At 39.4% G+C, this 21,553-nt stretch overlaps 1 protein-coding gene across 1 annotated transcript in view; it reads left to right on the top strand.

Moving 5' to 3' along the window:
* Positions 1–21,553, top strand: part of ankfn1b (ankyrin repeat and fibronectin type III domain containing 1b) — a 150,290-nt gene that overhangs the window by 37,831 nt on the left and 90,906 nt on the right. Inside the window, exon 5 of the mRNA XM_078937344.1 lies at positions 282–514. Within this exon, the coding sequence (XP_078793470.1) occupies positions 282–514 (233 nt within the window). The remainder of the gene's footprint in view (positions 1–281; positions 515–21,553) is intronic.

Below are 21,553 nucleotides of genomic sequence, written 5' to 3'. Positions count from 1 at the left end.
ACTAAAACTGCCATTTTTGTTCAGCTGTTGAATCTTAACTAAGTTGCTAAGGGGGGTGGCAAAGAATAATGTGGCGGTTATAATGCGGCTGTAAAGTAATTCTACTTAAAAGGAAGCTAAATTACATTCGAAAAATGCTTTATGGCAGCAGTCACTGGAAGAGAGTTTCCAATAATTGCTTTGTCCAATCTGTCTTGCTCTCATATATCTGTCTGTGCCTCCGTCTTTTTTTTTCTCCCTTCATCATGTTTCCTTCTCGCCCCCCCATCATCATCATCAAGGAGAGCTGTGGCGTTTGGAAGATGACATAGAGGGAGACGATGAGACCGAACAGGGCTGCACAGAGGTACGGCCCCGATCCCAGTCGCCCTTTTCCCACTTCCGGGCGCGGGCTGCATACCTTCGCAAGAGCATGTCTGCAGATGACCACCTGGACTTGGGCTCGGACTACTCGGGCACTGCAGCTGATGGCAAACCAGCTGTTGGCAGTAAAGGAAAGCTGAAGAGAAAGTTTGTAAGTTCTGAGATCTTCATTCTGTTTCTGGGTTAAACGCTTTTCTTCAAATTCTGCAGTTGATATGTCCCCTCTTTCCTTTCACAAAACTCACTGTTGAAGGGATGCTGCTTTTTTCATACACTGGTGGCAAAATGCATAAACATAGATACACAGACTCTCTAACAGGCAGCTGTTTGACTCATCTGACATGCAGCCTCTCTGTAGCACAGCTTCACAATTGCACGTCCATCAGGTCCCAGGTGTGGGCGGCTCTTGTTTATATTATTGATGGAGGCACTTTAGGTTGGCTCGTACGTATGCTCTGCACAGAGACAAAACAATTTTCAAAATAATACAGATTGCCCAGCAGGCCTGCACTTTTTTCTTCTTCAATCTTCATTCTTATTCACAGAAAATTCTGCCTTTTCTGGCGTCCTTCCAACTATCTTCAACACACTGCAATCGCCACAGTGCTATCTCTTGAGGTCAGGTGCTTTCAGCTTTTTGAGGATTGCAAGTCCTTTTCTCTGTTGCAGGTGTAAACTGCACTGTTAGATCTCCTGTGTTTTACCAGGTTTACTTTTTAAAAATTGAATCCTAAGCAAAACGTATGCAACGCAAGCCAAAACTGTTGAATAAGTACATGAGAACAGTGTAAAAGTCCACCTCCAATCATCTTTTTAGCTGTTTTAAAAGTGTTCCCAGAGGTCTTTATTTATGATTATGCCGCTTTTAGCCAAAATAAAAAAAAAAAACTGTCATTTTCTAGAACATAATTTCTGCAGAGCAGCAGGAGTTAATCAGAAATTCACCTCTAAGTTGAGAAATTTACCTCCGTTAGCTTACATGGAGGTAGGCCTGCCAATACTTTCCTTTATCCTTTAGTTGACACTCCCTCCCACTAGCTTACAGGCCCTCACAACCCCAACCTAACATTACAGATGCAACAAAAATGGTGATCAATATGGGAGCCATCCAGCTGTACAGTTTTGAGCCAGATGCCAGCTCAGATATGGAAAGAAAAATACATAGATGGATCTATTTGTCTGAAAGTGGATGTATAGAAAGGAGCGGAGCAGGGAGCTTTTGGGCTGCCAAGTGTACCGGTAGATTTTACATCACATCTACAAGCTTTTTCAAACTGCTTTTTTCTAGTCTGCTCCTGATTCGTAACAATTTGAATAAAGAAATACTCAGAAATGCAGTTTTAAGCTAAACTTTCCTCATCTATGTCTTTCATCATGGGAAAAATGCCACAAGAACATGTTAAAAACACTCTAAACAGCATTGTCACTGGAGTAGTTCTAAATATTATCAGTAATGCTGGTTAGTGCTCCTCCCCAACTGTTTGCTCTGTGAATTTGTTTCGTAAACAACAGTCTAGAGTCCGTCTTTTTAAAGTGTAAAACTGTCTTTATTGATGTGAAAGTGTAATAGTCTTACCAATTAAAAATTTAGAGATAGGTGTTGCCGTCTGTATTGTATTTTGTGCTTAATCGCTGTTTGAAACAATATTAGACAAATACAGCAAGCTTGACGAATGAACATTAAAGATTGAAGACCCACATATTGTCCCTTGGTCATTAGATCAGGTAACTGGAGTCCCTATTACCAGCATTAGCTTTGTAATTGATTCTCCAGTGTAAGAAGTGCAACGGGACACCAGCACAGCAGGGGTCCAGAACCTAAGGGCTTTCTTAGGCTGCTGGATGAGAATGCAACCTGACTATAAATTGGGACATGAAAGGATATATTAAACTGATGAATGAACTTCAAGCTGAATTCACAAGTCGAAAAAATCTAAAGGACTTTCTTCAAAAAAAAAATTATTCTTTTCTTGGAAAGAAGTCCGTGAACCAAACCTCACCGTCTGGACTTAGTGGATTTGATCAAAGGTCAAAGTCAGACCACCAAATTCATCAGTGCAAGAAAAAGAAAAGGGAGTTTCACATCGACAAACTTTTATCCGACTTTACTGTTTCATCCTCTGAATTAAAATGGGAACAGCGTTGAATTTGATGACCTGCGGCGTGTGCTTCAGGGTGAGAGCTTTTCCATTATTGTCTTTTAACTGCATACTGCATTAGAAGCACTATCAGACACGTCTTCTTAATGCATTATTCTTTCTTTGAGATTATAATATAGAATCTACTGTTATGGTTAAAATCTTACACGGTATAATGCACTAGTTGAATGCTTTTATTCCAGCTCTCTTTTTGTTTTTCTCCTTTGGGAGTGTGCTTTTGATGGTCAGTCAGGCCAGATTAAAAAAAGAGAGAAGTAAAAGCATTTTTAGTGACCGTCATAGTTATATAAGGCAGGGCAACTCAGGTTTTGTCCTCCTTTGAAGTCCCATTATTACTTTAAATTGTATATTTCATTTTGTGGCAACAAGAAAAAAAAGCTCTCCTTTTTTTAAATTTAAAAGTTAGATTGGATGTCTTATTTTTTTACCATTCTAAATAATTCATTCATGCAGCCTGCCCTGTATTTACCACTGTAACTTACACGTCCTTTTACTCTACACAAAAAGCCAAGGAGCTTTATTTTGCACATTTTTTATGAATTTAGGGAATCACTATTTTGAGTGGCATAAAAATATCAAAAGGAGCACAGCATGGGTAAAAAAAGGGGTCAGTCCAATGAGAACAAATCCGCTCAGAGTGTTGAGTCTAAAGATGATGTGCTGCATCGTGGAAATTTACTTATGAACCCAGTTAAGTTTAGGCATACAAATAGGCACAGTTTGTGTCGTTTTTTAAACAGGGATAAATATGATAAAACTTAAGTTTATGACAGAAACCATTAGCAGGAATGCAAATATGGCAGAAAGTAGCGACTCACTATACTCCAATTGATGCATGTTATTTGTAAATAGAAAGGTTGTAACCCCACCCCTGTCATCCCTCACTGAACAGGAAGAGTGTCTGTACAAAACAGATTCATAAATGGAATATTGTATTTAATAATAATGTTCAATTCATTAACCTGTAGTAGCAGAACCAGGTCTGGCAGATCTTTGGTCATTAGACATGATCGGGATTTTTAGAAAGATATATAAGAGGATATTAGAAAAAAATAGGATATCCATGATAAAAAAGAGACATGTGAGATGAAGTGTACTGAGGTCCATGTGTGTGGATGAGTGCCAAACATGGAGAACAGCTCTGAGTGGCAATAAAAGAAAAAGTAATTGTTTGTACTGCTGGCTGTTATATGGTGAAGTATAGCTGTTTACTGTAGAAGTGTCACCTCCCTCACAATCATATCCTCTCTTTTTTACGTCTTGCTGTTCAGGCATATCTTATGTGTTTTCAACAGTTTTTAACAGACAGTTTGTGTCTTTCATACGTTTTATTAACCTTTAATTTAGTCACAATAATATAGACATATCCTTACTTGTTATGTGGTTTAATAATACAACAGATATCACATTTTATTTCAAATTAATGCAAAAATGCTGTTTTTAAGCTTATTTTCCAGGCTTTTTTGCAAAAATTTCCTTTTTCCAATCGTGGTAAATCAGCAGCAGATGAAAAATGTCAGTAGACCTCTGCTCTGCTCCATTCTGATGCATCCACTTTCAGACTAATAGATCCATGTAGGTCTTTGTTTTTCCCGTCTGAGCTGGAATCTAGCTCAAAACTGTTTGGCTGTATAGTTTCAATATTGCTCGCCATTTTTGTTGCAACAGTAATGTTAGGTTGCGGTTGTGAGGGGCTGTAAGCTAGTGGGAGGGTGTGTAAACAAAGGTACAATGGAAAATGAAGGCAGGCTTGCTCCCCACCAACAGTCCCGCCCACAACCTGAATCTCTAGTGAACTCCTGCCGCTCTGCAGAAACTATAACCTAGAAAACGACATGTTTTTTGATTTTGTCAAAATCGGCATATTCTCTATTAAAACATCACTAATAACACTTTTACAATAGTTTAGAAATGACTGGAGTGGTTCTTTAAATTGTTGTAATGACCAATTTTAAAAACTTTTATGCTAATTATAAGTCTTTTCAAACATGCATAGCAACGTTCCAATATGTGCGCCACACTGTTTTTCTTAGACTAAGCTTGTTTGATGTAATCTGACTGATAGTTGTCTGAAACCTGGCTAAATGTCCAGTGCACGGTTGCATAATAAAACAAAACCTAAATAAATGACTTTAACAGGGTTAAGATATTTCAGATTGAACTCTTATTGTAAATACAATTTTTTTAAATTAATTTTAATGTTTACGTAAACCCCTAATGAAATATATAACGTTTCCTGTCTCTGTTTTGTTTATGCATAAGTGCATCTGATGTGCCAAAGCACCCAAAGTTAAACAGCAGCAAGCTGAGAGGCTTAGTAATCACATAATCAAAGTACAGAGCATGTCATTTCTGCTGATTGGATAGCTGTAACTGCACAATGCCTCTTTGGTGCCTGTTTGCTGTATTTCAGCCTGACACATCCTCTGATGAATCACAAAGTTTCTCTACTAAATGAATCAAGGACAGCCAATTTGTCGAAAACTGTGAATGCAAATACTTACTTTTAACAGTTTCTTGATTCATTGGAAACCGACAGGAAACACCACAAGACATAATTACAACAAATCATTTTTAGTGTTACACACTCACTGCCATACAGGACCCCTTAGAAAGCTTTAACAGGAAGCTCAGCTGTTTCTAGATTGTTCAAAAAACAAAATTATATTCAGGATGTAGCTTTTGTCAAACAGCTCTGGGTTGCCTGGGTTGTTTGTGAGAATCGCGGTGATGCCCCTGGTGGTTAAATTTAATCCCTGTTTGGAATCTCTTTTGCAGTAAGGATCAGAGATTAGAGCGTGCTTAGGCATAATCATTCATAAAACACATTGAGATAGCCAGAAAACAGCTTGTGTAAATGCATGTAAAAAGCATATTGGCAAAAGCAGGGAAGTTATATGTTATATGTGATCTTGGATGTCTGCATTGCAGTCTGATCCGTTTGTAAATTAGCCTTCCTCCTGAGGTAGGAGCTACTGGGATTCCTTTAACAGCTCCAAGGCTTCAAGAAAGCAATTGCTTTCTGGGTTTTTTTATTTATTTTTTTACCAAAGGCCATGCGAACACACTGACCACCTGCTCACAAAATACCTTTAGAGAATCTTAAATCTGGAACTGTGAAACATATCTAAAGAGTAATCTTTTTTTTTTAGATGTCTTAGGGATTAGAAGGAGAAGGGGACACATCCTGTCAGTTGAAAATTGGCTCTGTGTTTGATCAAAGCTGTTTGCTTTTGTAGTACAGACAGAAGACATCTCTGTTTGAATGAAATCTGTTGTTTTTCAAAGAATCACAGAGCTTTTTATGTTGCTTTCTTTGCTAAGTCACCATCTGATGCGTCGCCAGTTTGCTCATGAACCTCATGTTCACTAAAGCTGCTCACATACTGTGACATTATTCTGCGTGCATGTATGAATCCTTTGATGATTCATACATTCATGAATTCAACTTGTTTATCACTCAGAAATCAATTCTGTTATATATTTACATTAAATTGACTGCTCAAATTTCTATTCCTGTCAAATATATTTACTGATTTTTAATCTCTTTTTGTGTTTGTTTGGCAAAAATGAAACGTATAAACAAATTTGAGTGATAGAGAAAACCCATTTAACATTCACATTCCATTTTACAACAGACCCTTTCACACCACATTGGTTCTATTTATGTGTCCAATAACCATTAACCATTTGTGTAGTTTTTTTTTGTTTTCGTTCCACAAATGCATTGGGGAGAAATTGTAAGCAAAGAGCAGATGTTGATTGTGAGTTGAGTCACACTGACCCATATTGTGAATTGGAAGAGAGCCAAATTAACTCTGCTGTTTATTTTATTCACAGACACACTGACTGAAAATGGTCGGTCATTACTCTGAATTAACTCTTCTTTCCCATCATTATGTCAGCTGATTAACCAATATATATATACTTATGTACATGGATGGATGGATGGATAGATGGATAGATGGATAGATAGATAGATAGATAGATAGATAGAAAAATGTATCTTGTTTTTAATCATAACCTTCTGAAATAAGCCTAACAAATACACAGACCCTTTCCACAAAAAAATAGAATATCACGGAAAAGTGTATTTATTTTTCATAATTCCATTCAAAAAAGGTAAACTTTCATACAATACAGATAAAGGACACTGATTTCAAGTATGTATTTGTTTATTTTTACATATATTGGGTTTTCCAACTCATAAAATCCACAAAAAAGGTTTGAAACAATTTTTAAATAGATAAATAAATACAGGATTAAAAAAAACAAAAACATAATACTGAGGAGAGATCTGTTTGATTGTTTTATACTGAGTTTCACCAGCTGATCATCTACTAAACTCAAAGCACCTGCACAAGTTCCCCAGATGTCATTAAATTGGATCAATTTGGTTCAGTTGTCTCAGTTACACAGCCCTCGACCCACAATCCAGACCAGGTGGTGGCGGTAATGCACCATTCTGTTGTTAGCCAACCGCCATAAAAATTAACTAGAGAAAGAAAAAGAATTGTCTCAGTTCGGTTTAATATGGTGAAGACTTCAGACTTCCAGCCAGAGACTAGCCAGAGACTTCCATAGTTTAAATAAGCTACAAACATTCACAGCTAAGAAAGCTGGATGTTCACAGAACACTACCAAAAATCAAAAGGACACCGAAGACTGGTGAGGAGCATAACCCAAGCTGCTTATGATCTAGTGTGAAATTTACCAAGTCTACCAGAATATTTCAGAGGACTTCACGATTGCATCTGTTTAGGATCTGGATGGAGATGCAGATCTCCTCTTCCATCAGGACCTGGGGCCTCATTTATAAAACTTTGCGTAGGATTTGCGTCAGAAGTGGCGTACGGATGAAACATAGGACGTGCGTACGCACAGAAATATTCAGATTTATAAAACCGTGCGCACGCACATCCTACGCATCTTTCCCTTAATAAATCACAACCAATTCTAAATGCAGCGCAGCTTTTGCGGCTTCATGACACACCCATAGTTGCCCATAAATAGTCCGTGAAACGCCCACAAATGAATATTCATTGGCAAGGCAAACACAGAGAGGAAATGAAAAAAAAAACGTAACTTCACTCAATGTGAAGTAGAAGTTATCATTGGCGAGGTGGAAAAGAGGAGAAAAGTGTTGTTTGGAGGGCACAGTGTGGGCATTACTCATGGCAAAAAGGCACGTGATTGGCAAACGGTGGCAGACGCCAAATGCTGTAGCCTCACAACCTCGGACCATGGCCGAAATAAAAAAGAAATGGTCGGACATCAAAGTCGAGGCAAAACGTCTGGCGACACCGGAGCTGAACCCTCTTGATGAGAGACTGGCGGCAATAATTGGGGAATCCCTTAAGTGGAGTGGTGACTGAGGCGCAGGGGGAACACCGACGCACCAGATGCACCGGGTGACACCCCCCCAAAAGCCCGCAGAGGTCCAACAGGACGGCTCGAGGAAGTCGGAACCGGCTCATAAGCCACTCGTCCTCGTTAGCCAGCAAGTCTTATTGCTGTCCAAAGATGCGTTCACTCCGAATTCTTCCATTTGCCACATCTTCTAAGAGCGCAAGATCAGCCATTGTGCATCATTACGCATTGTGATGGGGCATTTTATTTCCCTACATTTAATTACATCTGACAAGCTACAGATGTCGGTAATAATCGACGTGGAAATGGGAAATTGATCAGCGCAAATGTAATTTCTTGTTGCTTTCTGAATGGTTGAGACATAAGCCATACACTGTTTTATCAAAAATAAAAAAAACTAAAGGGCATGAATACCATAATTCTGTAGCTTATGAAGACATGTTTTACTATGAAAACAACTTTCCCCAGTGGACAATTAATGCATCTCTCTCTATCTATCCATCTGTCTGTCTGATTGCACCTAGACGGACATATTGACGGGAATATCAGTTTTGTACATTATTTCGTTCTGTTAACTATATTATTTATGAAGATGAATTGCACAGCATGCCAATATTGCAGAACATATTTCACTTTTCTTTTTGCAAATAAGTATTCATTTGAATTTCTGTTGTAATTTTCGTTTGATTTTTTTTTTTTATTTGTTTCACTGCTGATCGATCAAGCGGGTGTTCGTGTAGGCTGTTAATTGTAAGACTTGCTTTGTGAAGTCTTCATGTTATTTATGAGAGGCAGTAATGTCATTTTCACTTTCACCTTCACGTGTTTCTTCCATCTGCTGACGGTGTCGCCGTTTCTCATTTCACCCGTTTTTGTGCGTACGCCTGGGTCAGAGCTTGCGTGAAGGACCGCACATTTTCCCGTCAAGTTTGCTTTTTATAAATCTCAACTATTGCGTAGAGAGTGGCGTACGCTTTCTTTTGTGCGTAAGCAACATTTATAAATGAGGCCCCTGGTCCCTGGTCCCTGCCCGTACCGCCAGAAGCACCAAAACCTGGTTTGATTAAATTAAATTCAATTCAATTTTATTTGTATAGCCCAAATTCACAACAACAGTCGTCTCGATGGACTTCATAAAGGTGATTGAAAAAGTTAAACATAAAATCAAAAGGATCATGAATACATAGAATTCAATAGGAAAATACTAAATTGAACTAACTAAACAGACTAAACTAAACTGGACATCGCTGCCCTTCCCGGTAAGGAAAACTCCTAAAAAAAACAGATTCCAGAAAAAACGCACAATGCCCATGCCATCATAATGCTTGACTGGTCTGCCAACTTGCCAGACTTAAAATCCATTGAAAATGTATAGAGTATTATTAGGAGGGAAATTAGCCACAAAACAAATAAGAGCTGATGGCAAGCATCAAAATCTGGGCTTCCATAACTCCCACTCAATGCCACAGGCTGATTGTATCAAAGCAACGGCACATCAAGGCAGCCATCAAGGCCAAGGGATTTCCAACCAAGTATTGAAGATGGACATATCATTTTAAATATACTTTGTTTTGATTCATTTGATGGGATCATAAAAAAAAGAAAGTATTTCAAATTGCTGAAGTTCTGTTTTGTGGGTTTTATGAGCTGGAACATTAATTTATGTTAAAATAAACAAATACTTAAAATCAAAACAGTGGCGCCCTGATTCTATGACAGTTTAATTTTTAAAAATACAATTAAGGAAATCAATACATTTTACCATGATATTCTAATTTTGAGAAAGGATTCATACAGTAAGCGATGCTGATAATTCAGGTTTTCTTTTTAACCAAATGAAACAATACAAAATCTTGTTCTTTCTCTTTCGGCTTTTCCCATCAGGGGTCGCCACAGCGAATCATCCTTTTCCACCTCACTCTATCATGGACATCTTCTACACTAACATTAGCCAACTTCATGTCCTCTGTTAAGACATCCATATATCTCCTCTTTGGCCGTCCTCTTGCCCTCGGGCCAGGCAGTTCCATCTCCAACATCCTTCTACCAATAAATCCACTGTCCCTCCTCTGAACATGTCCAAACCATCTCAGTCTGGCTTCTCTGACTTTGTCGCTAACACAGGCAACATGAGCCGTCCCTCTGATGTACTCGTTCCTTATCCTGTCTAACCTAGTCACTCCTAAGGAGAACCTCAACATCTTCATCTCCGCTACCTCCATCTCAGCCTCTTGTCTCTGTCTCACTGCTACCGTCTCTAACCCATAGAGCAGAGCTGGTCTCACCACTGTCTTGTACACCTTCCCTTTGAGTCTTGCTGGCACTCTTCTGTCACACAACACTCCTGACACTTTCCTCCACCCGCTCCAACCTGCCTGCACTCGCCTCTTCACCTCTTTTCCACACCCCCCATCACACTGAACTGTTGACCCCAAGTACTTAAACTCCTGCACCTTCTTCACCTCAGCCCCCTGTAACCTAACGCTTCTACCTTGATCCCTCTCGTTCAGACACATGTATTCTGTCTTACTACGACTGACCTTCATGCCTCTTCTTTCCAGAGCAAACCTCCACCTCTCTAGCTGTTCCTCCACCTGCTCTCTACTCTCACTGCAAATTACAATGTCATCCGCAAACATCATTGTCCAGGGAGATTCCTGTCTTACCTCGTCTGTCAGCCTGTCCATCAGCATAGCAAACAAAAAAGGACTCAAAGCTGATCCTTGGTGTAGTCCCACCTCCACCTTGAACTCCTCTGTCTGACCTACAGCACATCTCACCACCGTCATACTTCTCTCATACATGTCCTGAACTACTCTGACATACTTCTCTGCCACTCCAGACGACCTCATACAGTACCACAGCTCCTCCCTCGGCACCCTGTCATACGCCTTCTCTAAATCTACGAACACACAATGCAGCTCCTTCTGACCTTCTCTGTACTTTTCCATCAACATTCTCAAAGCAGAAATGGCATCAGTGGTGCTCTTACGGGGCATGAAACCATACTGCTGCTCACAAATCTCAACCTTCTTCCTAAGCCTGGCTTCCACTACTCTTTCCCACAGCTTCATTGTGTGGTTCATCAACTTTATTCCTTTATAGTTGCTGCAGTTCTGCGTGTCACCCTTGTTCTTAAAGATCGGGACCAGAACGCTTCTCCTCCATTCCTCAGGCATCTTCTCACTCTCTAAAATCCTATTGAACAACCTCTTTAGAAATTCCACTGCTGTCTCTCCTAAGCACTTCCATACCTCCACAAGTAGGTCATCAGGACCAACGGCCTTTCCGCTCTTCATCCTTTTCAGAGCCTTCCTAACCTCCTCCTTTCCAATCTCTGCTACTTCCTGCTCCACAACAACCACGTCTTCCTCCCTTCTTTCCCTGTCATTTTCCTCATTCATCAGCTCCTCAAAATACTCCTTCCATCTTTTCTGCACACTCTCCTGGGTTGTTAGCACCTTTCCGTCTCTGTCCTTTATCACCCTTACCTGTTGCACATCCTTCCCATCTCTGTCTCTCTGTCTGGCTAGTCTGTACAAGTCCTTCTCTCCTTCCTTTGTGTCTAACCTGTCATATAGCTCATCGTAAGCTTTCTGTTTGGCCTTTGCCACCTCTCTCTTCACTATACGCTGCGCTTCCTTGTACTCCTGTCTACCTTCCTCAGTCCTTCCTACATCCCACTTCCTTTTAGCCAACCTCTTCCTCTGGACGCATTCCTGTACTTCCCCATTCCACCACCAAGTGTCTTTACCGTCTTTCCTCTTTCCAGATGACACACCTAGCACCTTCCTACCTGTTTCCCTGATAATCTCTGCTGTAGTTTCCCAGTCCTCTGGAAGCTCATCCTGACCACCCAGCACCTGTCTCAACTCCTGCCTAAATTCCTCACAAATTTCTTCATTCTGTAGCTTCCACCACTTGGTCTTCTTTTCTGTTTTCCCTCTCTTTTTCTTCCTGACCTCCAGAGTCATCTTACACACCACCATGCGGTGCTGTCTGGCTACACTCTCTCCTACCACCACTTTGCAGTCATTAACCTCTCTCAAATGACCTTGTCTACATAGGATGTAGTCCACCTGAGTACTCCTACCTCCACTTCTGTATGTCACTCTATGTTCCTCTCTCTTCTGGAAGTAAGTGTTGACTACAGCCATTTCCATCCTCTTCGCAAAGTCCACCACCATCTGTCCCTCCAGATTCCTTTCCTTCACACCAAACCTGCCCATCACCTCCTCATCACCTCTGTTGCCCTCACCAATATGCCCATTAAAGTCTGCTCCAATAACAACTCTCTCTCCTCTGGGAAAACTCTCTATGAACTCATCCAACTCACTCCAGAATCTCTCCTTCACTTCTAACTCACAGCCAACCTGTGGTGCATACCCACTGACTACATTCACCATCACCCCTTCAATTTCTAACTTTAGGCTCATCATCCTGTCTGAGACTCTTTTCACCTCTAGAACACTGTTTACAAACTCCCCCTTCAGAATCACTCCTACCCCGTTTCTCTTCCTATCAACACCATGATAGAACAGTTGGTATCCTCCTCCAATACTACGTGCCTTGCTGCCCTTCCACCTTGTCTCCTGCACACACAGTACATCTACCTTCCTTCTCTCCATCATGTCTGCCAGCTCTCTGCCTTTCCCTGTCATTGTGCCAACGTTAAGAGTCCCTATTCTCAAACCTATGTTCCTGCCTTTTCCCTTCTCTCTCTGGCCACGGACCCTTCTGCCTCCCCTCTTTCTTCCACCAACAGTAGTCAAATTTCCACCGACACCCTGTAGGTTAACAGCATGAAACAATACAAAATAAATATACTAAATTGTACAATATGGTATTTTGCCAGTATCTGATATAGCAGTATTTTAAAAACACATATTGACTGATACTGATATCTAATATTCAAAAGTTTTCTTTTTCTTATATTAAAGATATAAGTTATCCACATTTTTTAAGTTGCTAGTGTTGTTTTATACCCCCATGCATCACTGCTGCTGATTTGAAAATATTGTTGTGGATTCACTGATGTGTTTATCGTATCATCATACAAAGCTGAAATATTCCTCTGCAGATAAGTACCTTTTTATGCAAATATCTGTCTTTACATATATTGCACTGAAACTATTGAGTATCTTTGATGGAATTTGAATTGAATAAATAGAATTTGCATAATTTGCACCATTCAGTAAAGAGTGTGAAATACAGCCCATTATAGTTGATTAAGATCTCTGGGTCTTAGGATAAATTTGCTCAAATAAGTAGTAAGTATGGTACAGAAAATCTAATATTTTCTAACCTTTGTAAAGATGAAAATGGTTCAGTATTTTAGACCATAATTCAATGACTGAAGGAGACAATATTCTTTCATTACAAGGATAATTTTCGACCCAATCTGAGTGAGGCTGTTGGAAACATCCATGTCAAAAGTCTAAATTGTCCAGCTAAGAGCTGCTTAAAGTTGATGGAGTAGTACCAGTAAAATTTCTGGGGCTTTACTGTGGAGCACTGACTTAAAAGTGTTATTTTTTTCAGTATCCAGATGAAAAAACACTCCTGGATGTTGTTGATTCAATTTGAAATCTCTATTTTTTGACCAACTTCCAGTGCCTATAATTCAAAAAGGACAGGAGACTAGATCTTTGAGCCATTTGCACCATTCGATCTGAAATTGGGTAATTAGTTTGGTGTTACAAATTGACACAAGTGGCAAATTGTTTTATTTTTTTTTTCTACATGGATCTTCTTATTGTCCCACTACCTTTTTTCTGCTCCATTTGTGTTGTACCATGGAATCCTCATGAATTAAAATAAAGAAATGCATAGTGTTATATTATGATTTTTCGTTATCACCGATAGTTACCATTTTTTAATTAGAGTCTTGGTCATGCTAATAAATTGGCACAAAAACTAGCATTTGTTGATGAGATGGTATCCTGCGTTAATCTAAAGACAGCTGGTTTCAGCAACCCCTGTAACCCTAACTAGGATAAAGCAGGTGCAGATGTTGGGGAGCGAAGGTATTGTGAAGCATTACCATGCATGTCACGTGGGTCCTGATCCTACTGTGTGCTGCAGCCTTCTGTGTCTACTCTTCAAATGAGCACATGGTGGCAGCAGTGCTCCACGCAGAGGAAGTCCTGCCTTCCAATCACTTCCCATGACCATTCAAAAGCTGTTTGTGTGTGTGTGTGTGTGTGTGAAACTGAACGAGTACCTGGGTGGTACTTGAGGTTTTGCCTTGGTAACTCATTTCCTGTGATGACTCACACTGAGACACCACAGGGGACAGCTACAATTACCATCAGAGCCAGGGTTTGGCTGTGGACAGCTAGTTTTTTGTTATCTTTGGATACTTTTTATGACAAAAACCAGGCCCTCTGCTTCCCTGTGAAAGTGAAACAGTAAGATTTTTATCTGCTCAACAGTCATGTGTTGAACAACGGTTAAGCTATCAGGGTTATAGACTGATTTCATTCTCACAAACAGGTTTTCATATTAAGAAACTTTTTCCAGATTTTTTTTTTGTCTGGAAAATGGTGCTTTTGACATTATGTTGAAACTTAGAAGGGGGGGCTTCAACTGATGTTTTATTTCTTTCTTTTTCAGTCATTTCCTGTGGTATGCACAATGATCCTAAACCAATTTAAACTTAACCTGCATCACCCACTGTTGTTTTTGTCAAGCAAGCACTCTGTGTCAGTCATTCTTGGTTTGGAGCTTTGATGTCATTGGTTTGTACAAACCACAAAATAGAAGGAGCACTGGTTTAAAGTACATATCTTTTGGTGTTGTAGCCTGTAATGTGGTCTAAGTCACATAAAGAAACAGTGTTTGGGGATCAGCTTTTATGACTGTTTCAGACAGACTGGTAAACAAATTTTTTGGAATTGCCCAAACTTTTAAAATCATCTTTGGTTGCCTATTTTCTTAGTTCACTGAAAGCCCCCATTATAAATCTCCCCAAATAGCATATTCATTTCAAATAACTTAATTAAAGACCCACTCCAATGAAAATCATGTTTTGGGTGTTTTTAACATGTTCTTGTAGCATTTTTCATGATGGAGGACATACTGCATGTAGTGAAAATTAAGATTTTTTTATTCAAATTGGTGTGAATCAGAAGCAGACGAAAAAAATTGGCATCGGAAAAAGCTTGTAGCTATGACAACAATTACAATTGTCAGGCCACTAGTTCCCTGCTTCTGCTCTGCTTCATTCTGATCATCCATTTGTAGACGCCTAGATCCATGAACGTCTTTATTTTACTCGTCTGAGATGTTACCTGGTTCAAAACTGTTTAATGGATAGCTCCAAAATTGCTGCCAGTTTTTTTTTCACACCCGCATGTTGTTGTAAGGGTTGTAAGGGCCTGTAAGCTAGTGGGAAATTATTTCAACAGAAGGATGTCGGGAAGCAGGGGTGGGCTTACTCTATCCCAACAGTCCCGCCCACAACCTGAAGGTGAATTTCTGATGAATTTCTGCTGTTCTGCAGAAACTATGTCCTAGAAAACGACACAGGTTTTGGATTTTGGTTAAAAAACGGCATAATTATAACTTAAAGACCACTGGGAACACCTTTAAAATAGATCAAAAGATGATCTGAGTCGGAATTTAATATGAATCTACCTAGAAAATATATAAATATTGTGCTGGTTTGCGGCGCCTTCCGTCCGTGAAACCCGGGTTCGACTCCGGGCTGCTCCCTGTTCCCTTCTCTACCTCTGCCGGTTCCAAGCCCGGTTTGAGAAGGTTGCGTCAGGAAGGGCATCCGGCGTAAAACATTGCCAAATTTACCATGCGACTCGTTCGCTGTGGCGACCCCTGATGGGAGAAGCCGAAAGTGGAAGGAGTTATGTGTTGCTACACTCCACAGGGTACCTTAGGGGAAAATGCTGAGAACACAGGTCTGAAATCATTCTTAATCTTCTAGAAAAGGCTTGTGGAGCCTTTTTTATTTGAAGTTCTGTTGCCTTTAACCTTCGTCCACAAACTTTTGTGCATAACAAGCCTCCATAGCTCCCTTCTCCTGGTTAGTCTTCCAATTTGTTTTATTGAAAAAACGTTTGTGAACAACCCAACAGCCACTGCGCTTAAGTGAGAACTTTTGGAGTGGCTAGAATTAAACTGCTTTCAGCACAGAATTTTTCATTTTAAGACACCAAGGCAGTGCTGACAGCAAGAGACAGTTCAAGTTTCAAAAATTGTACAACCTAAATGCTCTACCCTGAAAAGGCACATTAATAGTACTCTTGGTTTCAGACACTTTCTGTTGCAGTTATAATTCCATACATATTATTCATCACCATTTTTAGCCCTAGTATTTCTCTTTACATGTAATTTTATTTTTACAAACTGTTTCTCTTTTTAACATTCTAGAAATACTTTAACTGAATACAAGTTTGGCAAAACAGAGGGAGGAACATTTTAGCCTTGCTCAGATCTTTCTTTGACAAATCTCCAAGATTTTGTCCTAAGAAACAAACCAAGTGACATGGGATGTTTTCCACTTTGGTTTCTGGGAGTGACCAATGTGTCATGTTTTTTTTTAAACATCGTTTCTGTCAAGCTGTTGTTCTTATCATTACTAAAAAAGGAGAGATTGGGACCCAATTTTGCAGCTTCAGTAAAATATTTCAAAGGGGATTCTAGGTGAATTAAGTTAAAGTTTGAAATTGGCAATGATGTTTTAAATGATTAAATGTATGATATCACTCTATTCTTATGGAAGTTCATTATAAAACCAAGGAATTACGTTGAAACGATACACCTTTTTGAAAAGCCATATATTTTCCCTAATTTAGCTGTGCATTTATTTTGAAAACTCCATGATTCAGGAGTTTATTCCACCCTTCTATTTATTATTTCAACAGGATATAAGTTGTGCTACATCCATGCAGTCCTCTTTTCCATGAGGAGTGACGGGGGACGTTTTAGTGTTTGTGTTCAGTGTGCAAGCTATATGGAACATGCTGCCTCTCAGCAGCTGTTCATCTGTTATGGTGATGGGGCTTTTGGCAAGCCCTTTTCCAAACAGAGGCCCACACACTGGCGATGAGAAGGCATTTCACATGCCAGTGAGCTTGCAGACTTAGACCCCCTGGAGCCGTCTGAGCACACTCCACCCAGCTTTGGAGGCTTTTTCTGTGAAGCAACAGCAGAGGGTACCTGTTTAAAGTAGTTCAAATCTTAGCTTTGTTGTTTGATCCAATGGCTTTACTTTCCCAGCTTGTGGCACACTGATTTCCGGTCAAAAGCTCATACATTTTCATTGCATAGAGAACAGTTTACCATTTGCATGCTGTCAGTAAAGATAAATGGTGCAAAAGCTACGCCATATTCTAACAGGAAATTGCTGCTGATCAGCAAGAGTAGTCACCTGACTCTGAAGCCTTCGCCTTTCAGATTGAAACAAGTTTGAAAAGGAAAATGGGTGAAACCAAGTCACTGCTTGTTGTGGGCTTTCAACAAGCAAATCAGTCCTTATTTCAATAATAAATGATGAAATTATGCAGCTTCTTTGCAGCTGTTTTATTTCAAAGCCACACATATAAGGCAGTGTGGTATTTCAGATATAATATTTCTATAGAAAACCACCATTGCTCCTTGCAAGTAAACAATACAGAGGTCCTTTGTTATATTGTGTTTCATGAATCATGTTCTTTCTTTTTCGCCAATTGTTTTTCTAGCGCAATTTCTTTTTTTTAGCGCAATTTCTTTTTTTTAGCGCACTGCGTCCTGATTGTCTGTAGACCACTGTCATTCAATCTCTTCCATGCTGTGTCTCCTGTAAAAAGTGTGTTCAGGTTGCCAAATCTACTTAAATCTTTCTTTGTGATCAGAAATGTGGTTTCATTCTTTGAAACTTGACTCATTTTTCGAAGATTTGAACTTTTAGAGTTTAAACAAAAGTGTGAAAATGTTTGTTGTGTGGTGTTGTTGCTTATCATTTATTCTCTTTTGATATTTCTTTATTTGTCTTCTTGTTTTCTAGAGTTCGGCTTTTGAATTTTTGCCAGAAATCACTATTTTTCACAGCTATAATCTCTGTTGAATGCCTTCTTTGTAGAACAAAATGACATTAACACTTTTACAATCACAATTTTTGTTTGAATGCTTTTTATGGCTATGCCTTGTAAATGCCAGATGGAAATTTGTGTGGATTTTTAGTCTTCTAATCGTCCTTAGACTTTTCCAGTAATGCGTTTTTTTTCTGTCACCAGACCTCATCCACCTATTACACCCTTTTTTTTTGAGTCAGATATTTTTTCTGCCTCTTTGCTCGCATTTTGTCTGCATCCTCCTCCTTTACCCACAATGTTTATTTGCGCTTTAACCACTGTATTTTTAAAGTAATCCTGCACAGAACAAACTCACCCCCTGACCCTCCTCGACTTACATATTCCGCCCCTCGCCAGCTTTGGCTCTCTTTTCTTTAGATGGTTCCTAACCTGTGTCATCCTTCTTCTCACACATCATTTGTACTCCGCCCATCAGTTATTGAGAAACCTGTGAGCTGAATTTAAATACACCTGCAGGATCTAATCAGTCATTGGCTCTCGACCTGCAGTGGAACTGAAACAGGACGACAGCTTTTGAGTCCAAGTGAAGCCTCCCACCCCCCAAAAAGAGTGTGACCAGAGGCTTTTATTTGTGAAAAATAGTCTCATGTCCCTCCCCCTTGCTCCTTTCAAACCTCGTTTTCTCCCTTCATCCCTACTTCCCTCCCTTCCATCAAGTCCAGACTCTCTGTCTGCGCTTACACCGCCTTTAATAAGGGGGAGCGGGTGCACTGTTTATTTGTGTGGTGCGAGGTTAAAAACTTCCCCCTTAATTGACATTCCGGTAACACTTTCCAATAATGGGGCGAGCAATTTCCTTGAAATTGATGTGTGTCCACCGCAAGTAAAAACACGGCTTCTAGCTTTCCCTCACCCGTGGATGACCTATGCCTGCGCCTTATCTGTGTGTGTTTGTTTGCGTGTACGTTCTGGTGGCAGCGTGAGAAATTTCATGAGTGGCCTTTGGCTGCCGATAGGAGGGTTGCATGTGTTTATCAGGAGAAAGCACGGATCACTGCCACCTCTCCTTTGATAGGACATGTCTGCATTCAAGTCATTTAGAGCATTATTTGTCTCGAACGCATAAAAGACATGCAGGTGTTTGCATTCCTGTTTGTAGACTACAAACAATGTGTATATTCTCATTTTTTAATGTGCATTACAGGGGCCAAGACCCACCATCACAGCCACACCAAAAATGCAACTGTGCAAACAAAAACAGAAACTGCAAAAAAAAAAAAGAGAAAGAAATGATGTTGCAAATAATAAAGTTTTTCAAAAGCAACACAGAGGATAAAGAACTCAATGTATTTGGTGATATGCAGTGACATTAAGAGTTTAGATGACTTGTTAGATTGTTCTTTATGGTCTGGTTATCTGAATAACTGTTCATACATTGCACCCAAATACTACCATATATTACGGTAGTTAAGCTTACATATATTCACTCTATAATTGTTATCTATACCGTAACAATTTGCCTTTCAAAATGAAATGTCTATTCTTGGTGTGTTATTTTGTTAAGTAAGTTTTTCCCAAAAGTACAACTTAAATATGACTTTTTCTCCTTTGTCATGCATTTTTGGGGGTCAGTGGCTTATACTTCAGAATGAATTATAGTTCGAAAAATACAGTATATTACAATCGGACAGAAGGCTTGTTCCGACCAACCCTCCAACCACAGACTGTCTGTGAGACACCATGTGCACATAAACACCTTCTCTGGTTCACATGCCATCCACAGCTCCAAACTGTGACCTCTGAGTAGAAAAAAGAGGGTTTGTGCGTCCTGCATGTGCCAAGGTGGAGCAACAGTCAGATAGTATGTGTCACACACACACACACACACAGGTGAGTGTGATAAACCTTCAAGTATGATCGTATGTTGTATGTGTGTGGCAGCAAACAGGCGCTCCTGGGTTTCTCAGTCTTGTCGTTCTGTCTCCCACACACTCTCTGATGTGGTCTGAAGCTGTGGCTTTCACTGTAGAGGAGGGGGGGTCACCACCACACACACACTCGCACTGTTCTCACATGTCTGTGGAAACGCACATCGCACAGCGGTATGCAGTCACATTCTCAGACACACATACTGAACAAACGCAGCCGCGCACTTCACCCGCTAAAGGATGAAATAACAAAACAGTGACTCGCACAAGTATCTGAACGGACGCCAAAATGCGCTCATAGATTAACACGCACACACATCGCTTGATGCCATCCATGGTGCCGGTGGGCTCCCACAATAAATAATCAAAGACAGATGTTGGCGCTGGTCGCATCTCACCCAGTATGTTTTTATCATTCGCCTGTGATTGAGAAGAAGAAAAAGGCAGAGCTGATATGCAGATCCTTGGAAACATAATCATGGAAAATAAATTCTGTCAAACAGTCATTGTAAAATGTGCATAAGCTGTTGGAAAACAGAAATCCCTTGTTGTGCATCACACACTTAGGTTTTTAGGGTTAGATCTCAAAGATTCTCATTAATTCTGGTGACGTTAAAAGTTGAGTCATGGCATCTGGAATAATTGTCCTAAAACATTTCAAGAAGAGAAGACAAAAGTCCAGATGCTATGACTGACCTTTAAAACATGTACATTCAATAGCAGATATATGACACAAACAGTTATTATACCTACTAATGTGTTGATCAACACTTACATTTTGAAAACGATTTTCCGAAACTAGTTTTATAATCTACAAATTTAAGAAAAATTTGGAAAAAAACAAAATAAGAAAACTTTCCCTATTTTCTGTGTCTAAGGGTTGTTTTAGAACACAATGTCTTAAGAACTAACAAAAATAATTTTTTCTACTACTACTGTTCTGTCTAGTTATTCAAGAAAATTCAAAATTGTATTGTCAAAATGCTTAGATCTTCATTTCATTTGAAAATTATTTCCCAAAGGGTTTAGGATTTCTTGTGAGTTTTTGGGTTTGTTATCTTTTGGCTGCAGAGTTTGTGTTGTGTTTTTATTTATTTTTTAATTAATAAATGTTGGTGTAAGGTAAAATTAATAATTGAAATAGTTTTTATCAAAATAAAATATGACAAGGGATAAGTGATTTTATATTTTGGCTCTACTGCTGTTTGAAATCTGGGGGTTAGTTTTCTTTGACAGCTGTTCTAAATTTGACAAACAGATTGACAATGTTGTCAAAATGAGCTTTTATCACTTACGCCTTAGCTAAAGCTAAACCTTCCTTGAGTCACAGTGATCTAGAAACAGCCATCCATCCCATGAATACCTCTCGCATAGATTATTACCATACTTTCAGTGTCACCCGGCGATCACCGTACCGTCCCCAGTTAGTTCAAAATGCAAATTTTTCTCCTTTTATGCTGTTTTTAATGCCATTCTTAATTTGCCTAATTTGAAACTTTCTTTTGTCTTTCTTTTATTGTAAAGTACTTTAGTACCATGAAAGTGTGGTAAAGTGCTATATAAATAAAGCTTCATTCATTCCTTCATTCATTTATTTGTTTTATATCTGATGAATGACAGGGGTATAATAGGGTTTTAGGTTAAAAGATATATACAATTTTATTATGTTCTTGTAGCCTTTTTTTCTGCAGCACCAACTAAC

The sequence above is a fragment of the Oryzias latipes genome, chromosome 19 (assembly GCF_053564925.1).
Source record: "Oryzias latipes strain Hd-rR chromosome 19, Olatipes_Hd-rR_3.1".
Classification (NCBI taxonomy): Eukaryota; Metazoa; Chordata; class Actinopteri; order Beloniformes; family Adrianichthyidae; genus Oryzias; species Oryzias latipes.
This window is presented reverse-complemented; position numbering and strand designations above follow the sequence as displayed.